Here is a 14,417-nt window from a genome sequence, read left to right as displayed (position 1 = left end):
GATGAGCGCTTCCAAGGTGTTACAGAAGAAATGGGTGAAGGACTTGGAGACAAAAAGGTCAGTGCAGGTACAGAGGGGAAGGGCCTGGGCAGCCAGCATATTGGATACACAGCCCATGAGGACCAGAGTCACCTCTGATGATAACAGGTGTAGGGGCCAAGACACAGAATGTGAGCCAGGTTCCAAAGTCCTAGATGCAGAAAAGGGAAGGACCGGGATGTTGGCAGATGCCAGGGTGATGCAGTCAAAGAACCTTAATCCTGGGGCTCTGGGGTGGCTCAGTCGGTTAAGCATCTGCCTTCAGATCAGGTCATGATCTCAGGGTCCTGGGATCGAGTCCCCCACTGGGCTTCCCTGCACAGCGGGGAGTCTGCTTCTGCCTCTCCCGCCTCTCCCCCCCGGCCCGGCCCCCCCTCTTTTTAAAAAAAAAAAATAAAATTTAAAAAAAAAAAAAAAAAAAAGAGGCGTAACCTCAAAGGAGCTTTAGAGTTTAAAAGAGGGCAGGGGAATCAGGCTACAAGTAACAATGAGAAACAACAGGAACACAAAGCCTCTTTACCTGAGGGAGAAAAAAACTCCACTTGACAGAGCTGCTGAGAAAGCCAGGAAGCCTGAAGGGAGAGTGAGTCTTCATTTAAAGCAAGAAGGTAGAGAGACCCCTTGGAGAAGGAGTTAAGGACACAGGAGCGTTTGCTGAGTGGGACAGAGCGGGACAGGAAGAGCCTGGGAGGCTGAGGAGGAGAGAAATGGCAGGGTCAGGGCAAGGAGACATGGAACGCCATGGCTACATGGGGGCCAGAGCTGGAGGGATCTTGTGCTTACACTTTGTGCACTGAATGGGAAAAACATGGTAGACTTGATATCAACAGCTCCTCTCAAGGGAGTGAGCAATGGGCCTAGTAGTAGCCAGAGGTCTTGTCCAACTCTACCAAGGGAATGAGGGACTCTTAGTCAGTCTGCTTACAGGGCAGCCTATTCGGTGAATGAATAGATGAATAAGCGACCACACACACCATGGTGGTAGGGTGGGTAGGTGGTGAGAAGCCTAAAGAAGCAACCTTCTCCAAGGTATGCCCACATTGGAGATTATTGCTGGTTACCGCTTACCTTTTGGCCAGCACCTCTCGGATTACCACACTCTGGTATTTTGAGAGAAAGTGAAATTAGCACAGAACTTGGGATGGAATTTAAGTACATGTCTGTGAGTCACTATCTTCAACATTATGCCATCTATCTGATATTAATAATAAGCATTTGATCTGATTATTATTGTCCACATGCCCTCATTTAGATCTTGTGCCACCAACTCATTATACCAAGCTGCTACGTTGTGTTTATTAACACATCATATTGGTTTCCCCTCTTGCATCACAGTAGAAGCAGTATGGTCTATAATTTGAGTTTTAATTAAAAATTCAGCCAAAGGTTAGGAGCAACTAAGCAAAGATAAACCTCACAGTCGCACTGAGTAATCTGCAAATACTCAAAATGTGTGTTGTTTCATTGTAACTAAGATTTATCAAAAATGTTTGAGATTTTCAAGCACCAGATAGAATGTGCAAAAACCAAGCCTATTCTGAAAAACTCAGTGCACAGTAGACGTTCAAAATCATTACACACAGAAAGAAATCTCTTAAGGTTTTTTTGTGTTATTTTAAACAGGAAAATCATTTCCCTTTGAAAGCCATGGCTGACAGTCCTACAGCTTTGTAAATTGATCCCAGGAGATAATAAAGACAGTCTCATGTAGTGATAGTAACTATGGGCACTGGAGCTGACACCCTGAGTTTTCATCCTTTTTTCCCTTTTCCTGTGTGACCTTGGTCAAGTTCCTTAACCTTTCTGTGCTACAATTTTCTCAACATGTTGTTATGAAGGTTAAATGAAGTAACACTAGAAAGCATTTATGCAAGCATCTGGCTTTTATAACATAGTAAACATCATAAAGGTGTTAGCTGTTACTATTTCTTAGTGTATGTACCTAAAAGTGGATAAAAATACATTTCCATGGGGGGGGGGGTCTGGGTGGCTCAGTCAGTTAAGCATCCAACTCGGTTTCAGCTCACTCAGGTCATGATCTCAGGGTCTTGAGATCGAGCCCCACATCAGGCTCCACACTCAGCGGGGGGTCTGCCTGAAGATTCTCTCTCTGCTCCTCCCCCACTCTCTCAAATAAATAAATCTTTTTTTTTTAAAAGAATACATTTCTTTTTTTAAAATTTTTATTTTAAGATTTCTTGAACCTTCAGATTCGAACTCCTATAAAAGAAGTAAAAGCCTCAAAGAGGTAGTTTAAAAAGGTAAAAGCAAATTTAAATTATCATTTATTTTCCCCAACATTATTTAATTCTCTCCCATGTGGAAAAGCATCACATGCAGAGCAGACTCAGAAAACTTTGATTTACATCCCTGCTCTGTCAGTTACTAATAGTATGGTTCTTAGTAGATCATTTTACCCTCTGGGCCTCGGTCTTCTTATTTATAAAATGGAGATTAAAAAATACTTTCTACCTCAGAGAGTACAGTGAGGATCCAAGAGCACACACATAGTTGCTCTGCAAATAGCCTTCCTAGAGTTGCACAGTCAACAAAGTTAAGTAACAACATCGATAATAATAACGGAGCTTTAGTACCTCACATACCAGATTATATATCCCCTCTCTGAGGACCTGTTCAAATAGAAGTTCAGGAATGAATGTACTGATAGAAAGGTAAAATGTATCAGGCCCAATTTGCTTCACGAACTTTCTATGTACCTTTTCCTCCTTACAACAGGAACAACACAGACCAGCTCCAAAGGCCAACTTTCCTTGTGGCAGGAGATCCTGGTGCTACTGGAGATCACAGATGGAAGCTACAGCTAGTTACTCTAGCTGAGCTGACTAACTCAGTGTCCCAGTTTGGATGACTGGGCCTCAGCCTCTCTCCAGAGCCCCAGTTGCTCTGTCATTCATCTGGTTTTACAGTGGGCTTTTCCTCCTTCTTCTGTAGCCTGAGTCACTCACTAGTTCTTCCCGGGTCCCTTTAAGCCCTTCCTGAAAGAGAAGCTCAGTGGCTGGAACCTTCTTCCCATTTGCTTGTTCAGATCTGGTCATCCTTCCTTTGCTCCAGCCTCCTTTGGCTGAGCTCCCACCATTACTGTGCAGGGTCTGGGGACCCTCCACTCCCTCCCCTTTTGTTTTCCAAGTCAGACAGCAACAAACGCTACACAGTCCATCCAACACCATGCTTCCTACAAGATAATCTCATCAGCCCTCTATGCCATCGCTCTGTCCACTGCTGGCCCAACTCTGCATGCCAAGTATCAAGAAATCTGCCACTTCCTGGGCTGCAAAGAGATGTAAAGTGGAACTTGAAGTGATAATTCTAGAAGCTACTTCTTGGATACCACTACTGAAGGTAAATGTATTGTACCTGCAGATAGCCGGTAACATTTATTTCTACCACGTGTGAATAAGTCAGTCCACAAACACTTACTGAACAATGACTATGTGAGGGGAACAATGCTAGACAGTGGGAATACCCCAGTGACTAGGATCACCAGTCTCTGCCCTCACTAGGTACAACACTTTATGGAGAATGGAGTGGGACTATACCTTCATGGAATCTCAGCTTTGAAAGGCCTTCTGGACATTTCTTCATCTTATGCATCAGACCTATTGAGGAGTTTCTAATTTATTTAAAATAACAACGTAGAGCAAAGAAACTCTTCATAGGCATGATATTAAAATGTCTATGCTAACAAGACAGGTACGATTTTATAAGTGCTGAAAGGGTTACAAACTAAAATAACATGAAGTTAAAAGAAAATAATCAGGAAATGCTTCCTAATAGGGGTTTGTTTAACTTAGATTTAGGCGGAAGAAACTATCATAATTTCATAATATATTAATCTTCATGCATTTTTCTTTTTGTTCTTTTTTCTTCCATTACAATACCATTTTTCACCTACAATCATTAACTACCAAATGTCTTACACTTACTAGTAGCAATGAGTGGTTGGCTAATTTTTGAGTACCGATGATGTTTTCATCATGATCTTTTTAGTCATTGATCTCTACAGAATCACAGCATATCCCAAAAACCACTGAAGCAATGATGTTACCATGTCAGATTTTTAAATGGAAAAGTAAAGGCAAGGTGTAATAAAGAATTTTGTAAATTATTGCAATAATGAGATTACAATGACTATAACCTGGTAAATTTAGCAATTTTATGGCTTAACAAGTGACCAGCCAGCTCAGCAATTGAAAGAAGTAAATTTCTAAAAATTTTTGCTTTTATGCCCACCTTAATGATCACAGTCTTTTTGCCTAGATGAAAATATAAAATAAAGATTCCAAAGTTAAAGAGTATATTAATTATGTTTCTAAAACAGATCTTTTATTGTAAGGAGATATCACATATTTTCATATTTCCAAACATTTAGTTACCTAAATTTAAACAACACATAATACAATTTACAGGTGATTAAGATAGCACAACATATCTGCAACATCACTTATTGTACCTAGTTTAAAACAGCATTAGAACATTGCAAAAATAAATAAATAAATAACTGCACTCACCTCTAAAGTGTATTTAATAAGATAGTCTACAAAATGCAGCTGATGCTAAAAACTGAAATTTATTTCCCCTTAGCAAAACAGTTATTACCAAATTCTTAGGCTGCTGTGCACTCTGTATAGCAATTCTACTTAAATTTGTTTATTTGCCTGCTAGAAAGTGAAATGAGTATATGCATAGAAGGTGAATGATTCTGCACAGACTCTTACTACAAGAGGAGCTTGATACAATTTACAAATTTGCAACAATGTGATTACTGCTGAGACTGACAGGTTTGCATATTTGATGTAGGAGGTAAATTTCTTGGTATAATTCTGGCTTATTCTTTTTTGCTGCTCCTCAAAATCAGAAATAAAAGATTAGTTACAATGATTTTTTTTTCCGTGCCGAGGAAAAGAATAAATTCTTGTTAACTCAGCTGACAGTAAATTTTAGAGTTTAAAAAAAAAATGATGGAAGATATCTTAAAAATAACCAAAGGCATCATTTCTTAAAGACCTTTATTCCATATCACTCCAGATACCAACTTTTAAATCAAGAAGCCACTATCTGCCATCATTGTTCAATGTGTAAATACCACCTACCCCACTTGGGCATTTGTAAAGATCACAGCTCTCAATTAGACGCTGCGCCGTTTGTTGAATGCCACATTTCCGCAAGGGGCTGCCTATGGTGGTCATCTTATAAAGTACAGTTTAGAACTTTTAAATCTAATATGAAGGGTCCCAACAGCTCAGACTATGATCACAAGGTGGGATGTGGGGAGCTCTGATAATGATCTGTAGGTCTGTAACAATACACCTGAAAAATCCCACAACTATTGCATCATACTGTTCCCAACTTTCCCAAGTTCTTAACTTGGTCTAAAATCTCAAGCTTTTTCCTTAGTAACCTGCTGAATAATGGTTTATGCTTCCCAATACATATGTATGCAAATTTCATTAAGAATAAAATCAAAGAGCTTCTCATTTTATTTACCTGAATATCTGAGCAAATAAAAGGTCATGATTTCAAGTCCTATATCCTGTTTGGCTCTAATATGCTCATTAAGAGTGTGAGCTCAAGAGCCAAAATGTTTGGGCTGGGATACCAGCTCTCTTCCACCTGTCGGATGTGTGACCTTATATTCTATACCTGTTTCCTCACTAGTAAAAGGGAGGTAATAATGCCTCCTACCACATGGGCTTGAAGATGAAAATAAGATAATACATAGATCAGGGACAGTATCTGATATATATTAAGCTCCCAATAAATGCTAGCTGTTACCACTTTATAAAAATCAGTGCATAAAACCACTCCATAGCTATTATAGAGGCAGTTTCTATTAATCCCAAGGATATATATATATAGCATTGTAACCTGAACATTTTAAGAATATTGAATCTGACTGAAATATCTTTGTTGTCCTGTAGATCATATGTATGTCAGTGTAACTTATGAGTAGATAGCAACATATTCTCAGGGGAAATTATGATTGGCATTCTAAATAGGTCAACTTCTTTGACTACAGCATAAGGAAAGTACCTTTAAATTACCAGTTCCACAAGCCATCAGCAAATATTTTCAGTACGAGTTATCTTTTCCAGTTCTAAAGTACAGAAGCTACAAATGTTACATATTTAGGATCAGAGCTTATAGACATCTATATTTATGATTTATATATGGTTCTCCCTTTTTATGAGAGGAATAATTTGTAATGCTCTATACATCTTCTTGGACATGTGTACTAAAGAGTATAAGACGAAGGGGCGCCTGGGTGGCTCAGTTCGTTGGGCGGCTGCCTTCGGCTCGGGTCATGATCCCGGAGTCCCGGGATCGAGTCCCACATCAGGCTCCCTGCTCGGTGGGGAGTCTGCTCCTCCCTCTGACCCTACCCCCTCTTGTGCTCTCTCTTTCACTCTCTCTCTCTCTCAAATAAAATAAAAAAAAAAGAGTATAAGACGAGAGGGAAAAAAAATCCTTAAAACCAAACCAATCCTCTGAACACCGTCCTTCTTTGTTCCCTGCTCCCACTCATCAGACCACCTCTAACCAACCCCCAGAGCTTGTGCCCCCATTACCACCTCAGGTAAACCCTTACTCAGATCTGGACCTGAAATGTCTTTAAATACACAAAACGATGGTGTGGTGCTATGATCACTCTGCTCTGTTCAACAGCACACATATCCTATCAGATATTTCTTTTTTGTGGTAGAGAGGTCATAGAAATAAGAGCAGGACAAAATGGCTTTCAGGATTGAGACCCTTGAAATCATACTGCCCTAAAGCCATTTTATTTAATTTTTTAAAGATTTTATTTACTTATTCCAGAGAGAGAGAGCGTGCATGAGCAGGGGGAAGGGGCAGAGGGAGAGGGAGAAGCAGACTCCCCACTGAGCAGGGAGCCTGATGTGGGGCTCCATCCCAGGACCCCGGGATCATGACCTGAGGCAAAGGCAGATGCTCAACCAACCGAGCCACCCAGGCGCCCCCCCGCCAAAGCCACTTTAAAACATTCCTTCTTTTCCCTTTCCCTCCCCAAACTGTCAACATACATACCCTTACATGGCATTTTTTTTTTAACTCTGGTAATTTTTCCCTTTAAGGACTTTCTATATACACCTTTCATGTTTTATCCTTCAATAAAATTAAGTACTATAACTTATAGTATGACATATAGGTCATATATGATGACTAGGTGATTCACAGAGACACACATAACAGAAAATTAAATTCTCCTCTACTTATATTATTCTATTGAGACTCTTCAAGATATTGCCCATCCACATTTTATATCTCAAACTTTTGGCACAAATTAAGAAACATGAAACAAAAAGAATATTAAGTAAAATTCATCTAGGAATTGCCATCAGAGTATTATAAATTGTAAATGTTTTTTAAAATAATTGACTAAATACCAGATAAAATGTAGTTACATGCTGATTTTACTTAAGGCAAACAAAATCAGAAAGCTGGGATCTTAAAGTTGGAAATTGTTTCAACCATGAGGCAAATTTATGCTTCATTGCTCCATTTTTTTTTTATTTTACCAGCTACACAAACATACACAACTTCTGATATTACAAACCAAAGGAAGATTAATGTAAATGGCAATTTCTTAAGGTTTTAAATTTAAATAGGTGGAGTCTGAAACGTATCCCTACGCTTTTTAAAAAGTTCATGATACACCGCTTCGCTTTTACAGAAGACCCACCCTAGTACCTGTTTTTGCTCACTGAAAGAAATCTGAAGATTTTCACTTTTATAAAAAAAAAAAAAGGCAGGGGCGCCTGGGTGGCTCAGTTGGTTAGGCGACTGCCTTCGGCTCAGGTCATGATCCTGGAGTCCCTGGATCGAGTCCCGCATCGGGCTCCCTGCTCGGCAGGGAGTCTGCTTCTCCCTCTGACCCTCCCCCCTCTCATGTGCTCTCCCTCTCTCTCATTCTCTCTCTCAAATAAATAGATGAAATCTTAAAAAAAAAAAAAGGCAAAAAGCGAAAATGGTGTTCAGCATTTGTTTTGCCGCAGAGCCCTGATGGAGGCAGCGAGCACCCCAAACAGCGAGTGGCGCCCCCAAGCTCCTTCCCCTGGAGCCACACTCAGTGTCTCAGCATCAAGACCCCAGAGTTTTGAACTGTGTCTGTGAGCACCCGTGCTTTATTTCGATTTAGTCTGTGCATTTGTTAGCAAGAGATGTCCCAAGGTATCAGAAACGCCTAAGACAGGTTATATCTTAGGTCTAGGAATGCATAAACACTTTCCATATAAATTAATGGTTATCACTTATTTGCTTTATACCATTTTGGCCTATGAAAGGTTTTATAGGAACACTACTTTGGGATAGCAGGGGAAACGTGTATTAGGATAGCTAGTGCGGGAAAACCCTGGTACCTGGTGTGAATTCTCTGTTTTGATTTACTTCTGAGAGATCTTTTGGAAATGCTTCGAACACAAACAGTAGAAAACCAGTAGATGGTAGAAATCCAGTTATCAGACAACCAGATATTAGGTACCCTCTGTGACTTAATGCCATTCCAAGTGTCTCCAGGTTTTTTTGTTATATTCATTCACATTTAAACTGTCCTACATAGCAATTTTAATCAGCCACAAGTAAACTCTCCATCTACATACTACATGTCATCTCTGTCAGTAAAAGAACCGTTGTGATATATTGAACGGTGGCATACCCCAACTATGTCTATGCCCTAACTACCAGAACCAGTGAATATGTGAACTTGCAAGGCAAAAGGACTTTGCAGGTGTGATGAAGAACCTTGAAATAGGGAGAACAGACGGGATTATCAAGGTGGGTCCAATATAACTGTAATTACAAGAGGGAGGCAGAAGGGTCAGAGTGAGAGATGTGATAATGGAGTGTGTGTGTGGGGGGGGGGGGGTGGTTGAAAGATGCTATCCTGCTGGCTTTGAAGATGGAGAACTGAGTCGTGAGCCAAGGAATGAAGGAGGCCTCTAGAAACTAGAAAAGGCAAAGAAAGTCTCCCTTAGAGTCTCCAGATAGAATATACCCCTGCCAATACCTTGATTTTCGGCTTTTGACCTCCCAAACTGTAAGATAAATTTTGGTAAATGGAAAACTAATACAATCATGAAAACACAGACACCTATAATCCTGCTACTGATAATCAGGGGTTTTTTCTGAGAGCACACAATGAGTTGTAGAATATCTTTGACCGGTTTCTGAATCTGTTACCCAGTGCCATTTCACCCAAACTGGTGAATCATTTCACTCTGCCCCCCCCCCCCCGACCCCCGACATGAATAATTGAGCTAAGTAAAGTCCTGGTCTGGCATTTACTGTGTGACCTCAGGTAAATCACATACTGTCTCTGGGTCTCCATGACATCCTTTATAAATGCTTGGACTAAATACTCAGAAATAGCCTGAAGCATCATAAAAGGGAGGCACAGTGTATTTTGGTAATTCTATTGAGAAAGTAATCACCACTGGCTGGAACAAGTGATAAGTACTACCCATTAGAGCTCCTCCACAAAGATAACACTGGGGGTTTTGGAGGTTTGTTTGGATTTTAGCAATACATGATTCCAAATGTAGCAAGGTTTGGTGCAGGATTAGCCTGAGGCACATTGCAGGCACACAACAGCACAGATTTCTGGAGGCTAATGGATGAGGAAGGGTGGGGGCAAAAAGCACTGGGGACATTATGGAGCGTCTGGAACACCAAGGCAGTGCAGAGCCCCTGACAGTTTCTGAAAGACTCTTACGATCTCTGCAAACTATATTCCATGAGTCCACTAGCATGTGAATTGTACCTCACAGTGGCCCCTGGCAAGCTGTGTCATTCCTCTCCTAATCCCCATTGCCCAGGCACAATGCCAGCATTAAATATTGTTCATAGCATATGTGTTAAGTGACTGAGTGAATAACCCCAACTAGCCTTTCTCATCTTAAGTCTTCCCTTAGGACTATGTCTTGCTGGGGCCATTTACCCTCATATCATATGAGAATGGTGCCTCTTGGACTTTGGAAAACAGCAGCTCTAGCTTCTTTCAAGCTCTGTATCAGAGAGGTGGACTACTGGAGTTTTCTAGCAAGAGATAATGAGAGTCTGAACTAGTGATAGCAGTGGGAATGGAAAGGAGATTTATTCTAGGGTGGTTTGGGAGATACACTCTGATACTCTTGATTAGTCAAAGTAAAATCTTTTTTTTTTTAAGATTTTATTTATTTATTTGACAGAGAGAACACAAGCAAGGGGAGCTGCAGAGGGAGAAGGAGAAGCAGGCTCCCCGCTGAGCAGGGAGCCCGATGCGGGGCTGGACCCCAGGACCCTGAGATCATGACCTGAGCCGAAGGCAGACGCTTAACCAACTGAGCCACTCAGGCGCCCCTCAAAGTAAAATCTTACTTTATTTCTTTCTTATTTTCTTTAGAGCGGTTCCATAATAATCTGTTATATAAAATCGGAACTCTTACGTATCTCCTGTTAAGCACAAGTTACTATTACTGTAAACCTCACTCTTCTGTCAAAATTTATATTGACCCCATTTTTCTATTTTAGGATCTAGTACTTTAATCAAAATCAAACCAGCTATAGCAGTATTTTAAAGAACCAGAGAAAGAAAACAATAAAGTCTGAAATTGACTATTTTTTACAAGCGTACCAAATACTCAGACTTATAAGCATTTTTCTTGAGTCCTAGAAACATTGTGTCATAGAAACATTTGCCAAAATTGCACTGACCACCTTTATTTCTGTAATTCGCTTCCCAAACATAGTTTAAATGATGAAGAGAACTAATGCAAAGCAAAAGTCATTTTGATTATAAAGCAAGCATCTGATTCAAATGGAGTAGTTTGAAGTTATGCCCCTTCTATTAATATCCAAGATTCCACTGCATTTCTTTTCTACAAGATTAAATTAAAAAAAAAAAAAACCCTGACACTATGATCTTTTTGGAATTAGATAGCATATACATAAATTAATAAATAAAATTCTTCCTATTTTAAACATATCAGATGATTAGTACTTACAGAATCAGACCAAAAAGTTATTAAGGAACATGGTACAAATTTTGTTTGATACCTAACATATAAGTATAGGTAGCTAGCTAAAAAAAAACAAAAAACAAAAAAAACCCACCTCACTGGATTTATATTTTATATTTAAGTGTATCACCTTGAGTATTAGACATGCTGCTAGCTATATCTTAATGAGCACCTGAGCTGTCATTTTTAATAACAGAATGACAATTATTATCTGTAAGTTATATTCCCTGAAAATCAATACTTAAATTAATATAGGTAAGAATAGAAACTTACTATTCCACTTACAAAAAAATATTATTATTTTATAATACATGGCATATTATAGAAAACAAAAGCGACATATATTTACAATAAAAGATCAACATATGCCCAAATGCATAGACCATTTTAATATGCAGCAGAACTTTATACAGAATTTTAATAATGAATCTCAGTTGTTCATTGTAAAAAAAAAAAATCATTTGGTCTATATGAGAAAATACACATATTGAAGATAAAATATAATAAAACAAATGAGCCAAATACTTGGGCCATTCTAATCTTAGTTTTTTCTCAATTCAAAGCAGACATGAAAGATGAATACCAAACAAACAAATTATCTAATTCATCTAAGTACTATGCCATCAGAATGTAATATAAGCAATCATCTCATAGCCCACGTAATTCATTGGTTATGGCATACTAGAAATTCTACTTTATTTTCAAATACTAAAAATTAAAAATATATACCTCTTCCACAAAGCTGTCTTTCTTCTCTAGCATTTCTCGTAAAGTCTGAAGAATTTTAATGCACAGCTTTTCTTCTTTCTCCATTAGTTTCTTTGTATGATTAATCAACCTTAAAGCAGAATATTAAGTCTTAAATACAACAGTGCTTTCTCTTCAATCTGTATACTAACATCATATACTAGAGGGGAAAGAGTCACATTATTATTTGAGAATATGAAGTAAACATGATACCTATTTTCAAAACTTTTAAAATTACACTTCAGCTCACAGACTTTGTATTATAAAACATCCTTTGCTTTACAGGCAGTATATCTCAGTGCTTTTAAATTTATTCAAGTAGCATACTTTTAGTGGGACACAATACTCTAAAAGACAATGAGACACTGATTATCTTTAATCCCATCATATGAACTAAACCAACTTTACTAGTAGAGAAACGGGAATATTTGCAGCAAATTACATTTTATTATATTATGTTATACTATATTATTTTCTATAGACTATCTTACCTTAATTACATAGGTTCAGTAGCAGTATACAACACTGCAACCTTAGCATAATGGGCTGTTTTCCAGTTTCTGTTAATAATAATAATAATGTGCTATTTTTCACTACTAGGGCTTGGTAGAAACAGGCAGTTTTGTGATCAGAAGCAAAAAACCACAACAACAAAGTAACACCAAGACAGTCTATCCATGTACTATTTTTACTGTAATGTGGGCAAAAATTCTAATTTTATAGTGGTAACCTTTGCACTGGTATTCTGTCAGAAGAAAAGTTTGAGGATCATAGTTATATACCATCCTCAAGAACTCAAAATCAAGTAAAATGTTTATAATCAGAATGCATAGCTTATCATATATAACTCTGAAAAAGCTAGTTCTCACAATGACCCTGTGAGACATGTCTTCCTAGAAAAACAGAATGATGTCGAACATAATGGAATGGCCCCATTTCAGTGACATAACAGGAGTACCATGGGACATAACCCTCAGGAAAAGTGAGCTTTCACTAGAAGATGACTAGTCAGAGCTTATCAGGTGTCAAGGTGAAGTTCTAGGACTACCCATGGATTCTCTCAATTCATCTTCCCAACAAGCCAAAGCCACAGGTTCTATTACCTGGCTCATGAGAAAACAGAGGTCCAGAGAGATAAAGCAACTTGCCTGTAGTGACACAATCATTGAGTGGTGGGATCTGGAAATAGACCCATGTCCATCTGACCACAGAGCCAAGTTTGTGAAGCACCATTCTGTGGTGACATGACCCATTTACTAATCTCTTGAGTCTCAGAGTTACTGTGAAGAGAGCCCCCACTCAGCCACCTCTTATGTGATATGGTAAGTGTTTCAACACAGGGAATGGCAAATGCCATAAACTGGACAAAGAAACTACTACATTCTTTGGGGAAGTTTCCTAGGGCTGATAAAAGGTTCCAGTGAAGAGAGAACTTTTAACGATGAAGATTTCACCCGGCAGGAAAAGGTGGAGAGAGAAGGCGTCCTTTCAAAGGGAACAATATGAACAAAGGGCAGAGGCAGAAAGCTGACCTTCCTGTCCAGGAAATGATAAATACTCCATCTCCAGCTGACACGTGAAGACATAAAAGAAGAGAGGATAAGAGATGCAATCTGAAAAGAAGGAACGGGCAGTATTACGCTAAATAGTCTGGAATGTACGCTATAGAAAATAGGGGACCTCTGTTTTAAAGGACCTGAATGACCCTGCCTACGTGTGAAAGATGACATAGAAGAGTAAGAACAAGGCAAGGGATGCACAGGGCATGTGATGGGGTAATCTACAAGAAGCAATATAGAAATAAAACAGCCAGGACTTGGTAAGTAATGACAAATCAGAAATGGAAGAAGAAGAGGAAGGGCAGATGACAGACACCTGAAATTTATGGACAGGGTGAGTGAATGGACAGGGATACTTTTAAATGATACCCATGCCATGCTGAAGGAGTAGCACACAGTGAAGGAAGGAACAGTGATTTCCTTTCAGACATGTGATCAGGTTCAGCAGGCAGAATAATTGTTCTCAAGTTCTCCTTGCAAGGTAAACACCTGCCTTCCTGAAACTTCTGCTGTTTTGTCCCTTCTTTTGCATGGTAGTCCTTGAATGCATGAACATAGTTTTGGTGGGCATCGTAAATTTCCTTTGATTTTTTTTTTTTCTCTCAGGCTATTTTAATTTTCTTTAACTTTTCTTTAGATAAATATTTCATTCACCAACCATTTGAAAACATCAAGCATAAGGGTGAATACCATTTGCTAGGAATTTATACAAGGTATTCATCCGTTACATAATGTCTGGTTGAGTAAAATCTGTGGCCTTCTACATCAAAAACTAATGATGTAATGTATGGTGATTAACATAACATAATAAAATTAAATTAAAAATAAAAATAAAAAAATAAAAATAAAATCTGTGGCCTTCTAATATTGCTTTCTATGATCTAAGGAAAAAATAAGTTTCACGAAAAAATGCACCATATAAGTACATGTGTGTAGTGTATTAAACTAACACAAAAGTTATATATGAGATGCACTCTGATATTTTATATTTTTTAATTCATTTTTTATGGTTGCCTCTGCTCCCTAAATTAACTTTTAA

The 14,417-nt window shown here is 38.7% G+C and overlaps 1 protein-coding gene across 1 annotated transcript in view; it reads right to left on the bottom strand.

Moving 5' to 3' along the window:
* ITPR2 (inositol 1,4,5-trisphosphate receptor type 2) overlaps positions 1-14,417 on the bottom strand; it is a 482,328-nt gene that overhangs the window by 200,621 nt on the left and 267,290 nt on the right. The window contains exon 37 of the mRNA XM_044915443.1: positions 11,802-11,910. Within this exon, the coding sequence (XP_044771378.1) occupies positions 11,802-11,910 (109 nt within the window). The remainder of the gene's footprint in view (positions 1-11,801; positions 11,911-14,417) is intronic.

The sequence above is a fragment of the Neomonachus schauinslandi genome, chromosome 5, assembly GCF_002201575.2.
Source record: "Neomonachus schauinslandi chromosome 5, ASM220157v2, whole genome shotgun sequence".
In the NCBI taxonomy this organism is placed as follows: Eukaryota; Metazoa; Chordata; class Mammalia; order Carnivora; family Phocidae; genus Neomonachus; species Neomonachus schauinslandi.
The sequence above is the reverse complement of the archived record's forward strand: the minus strand, read 5'-3'. Positions and strand labels throughout refer to the sequence as shown.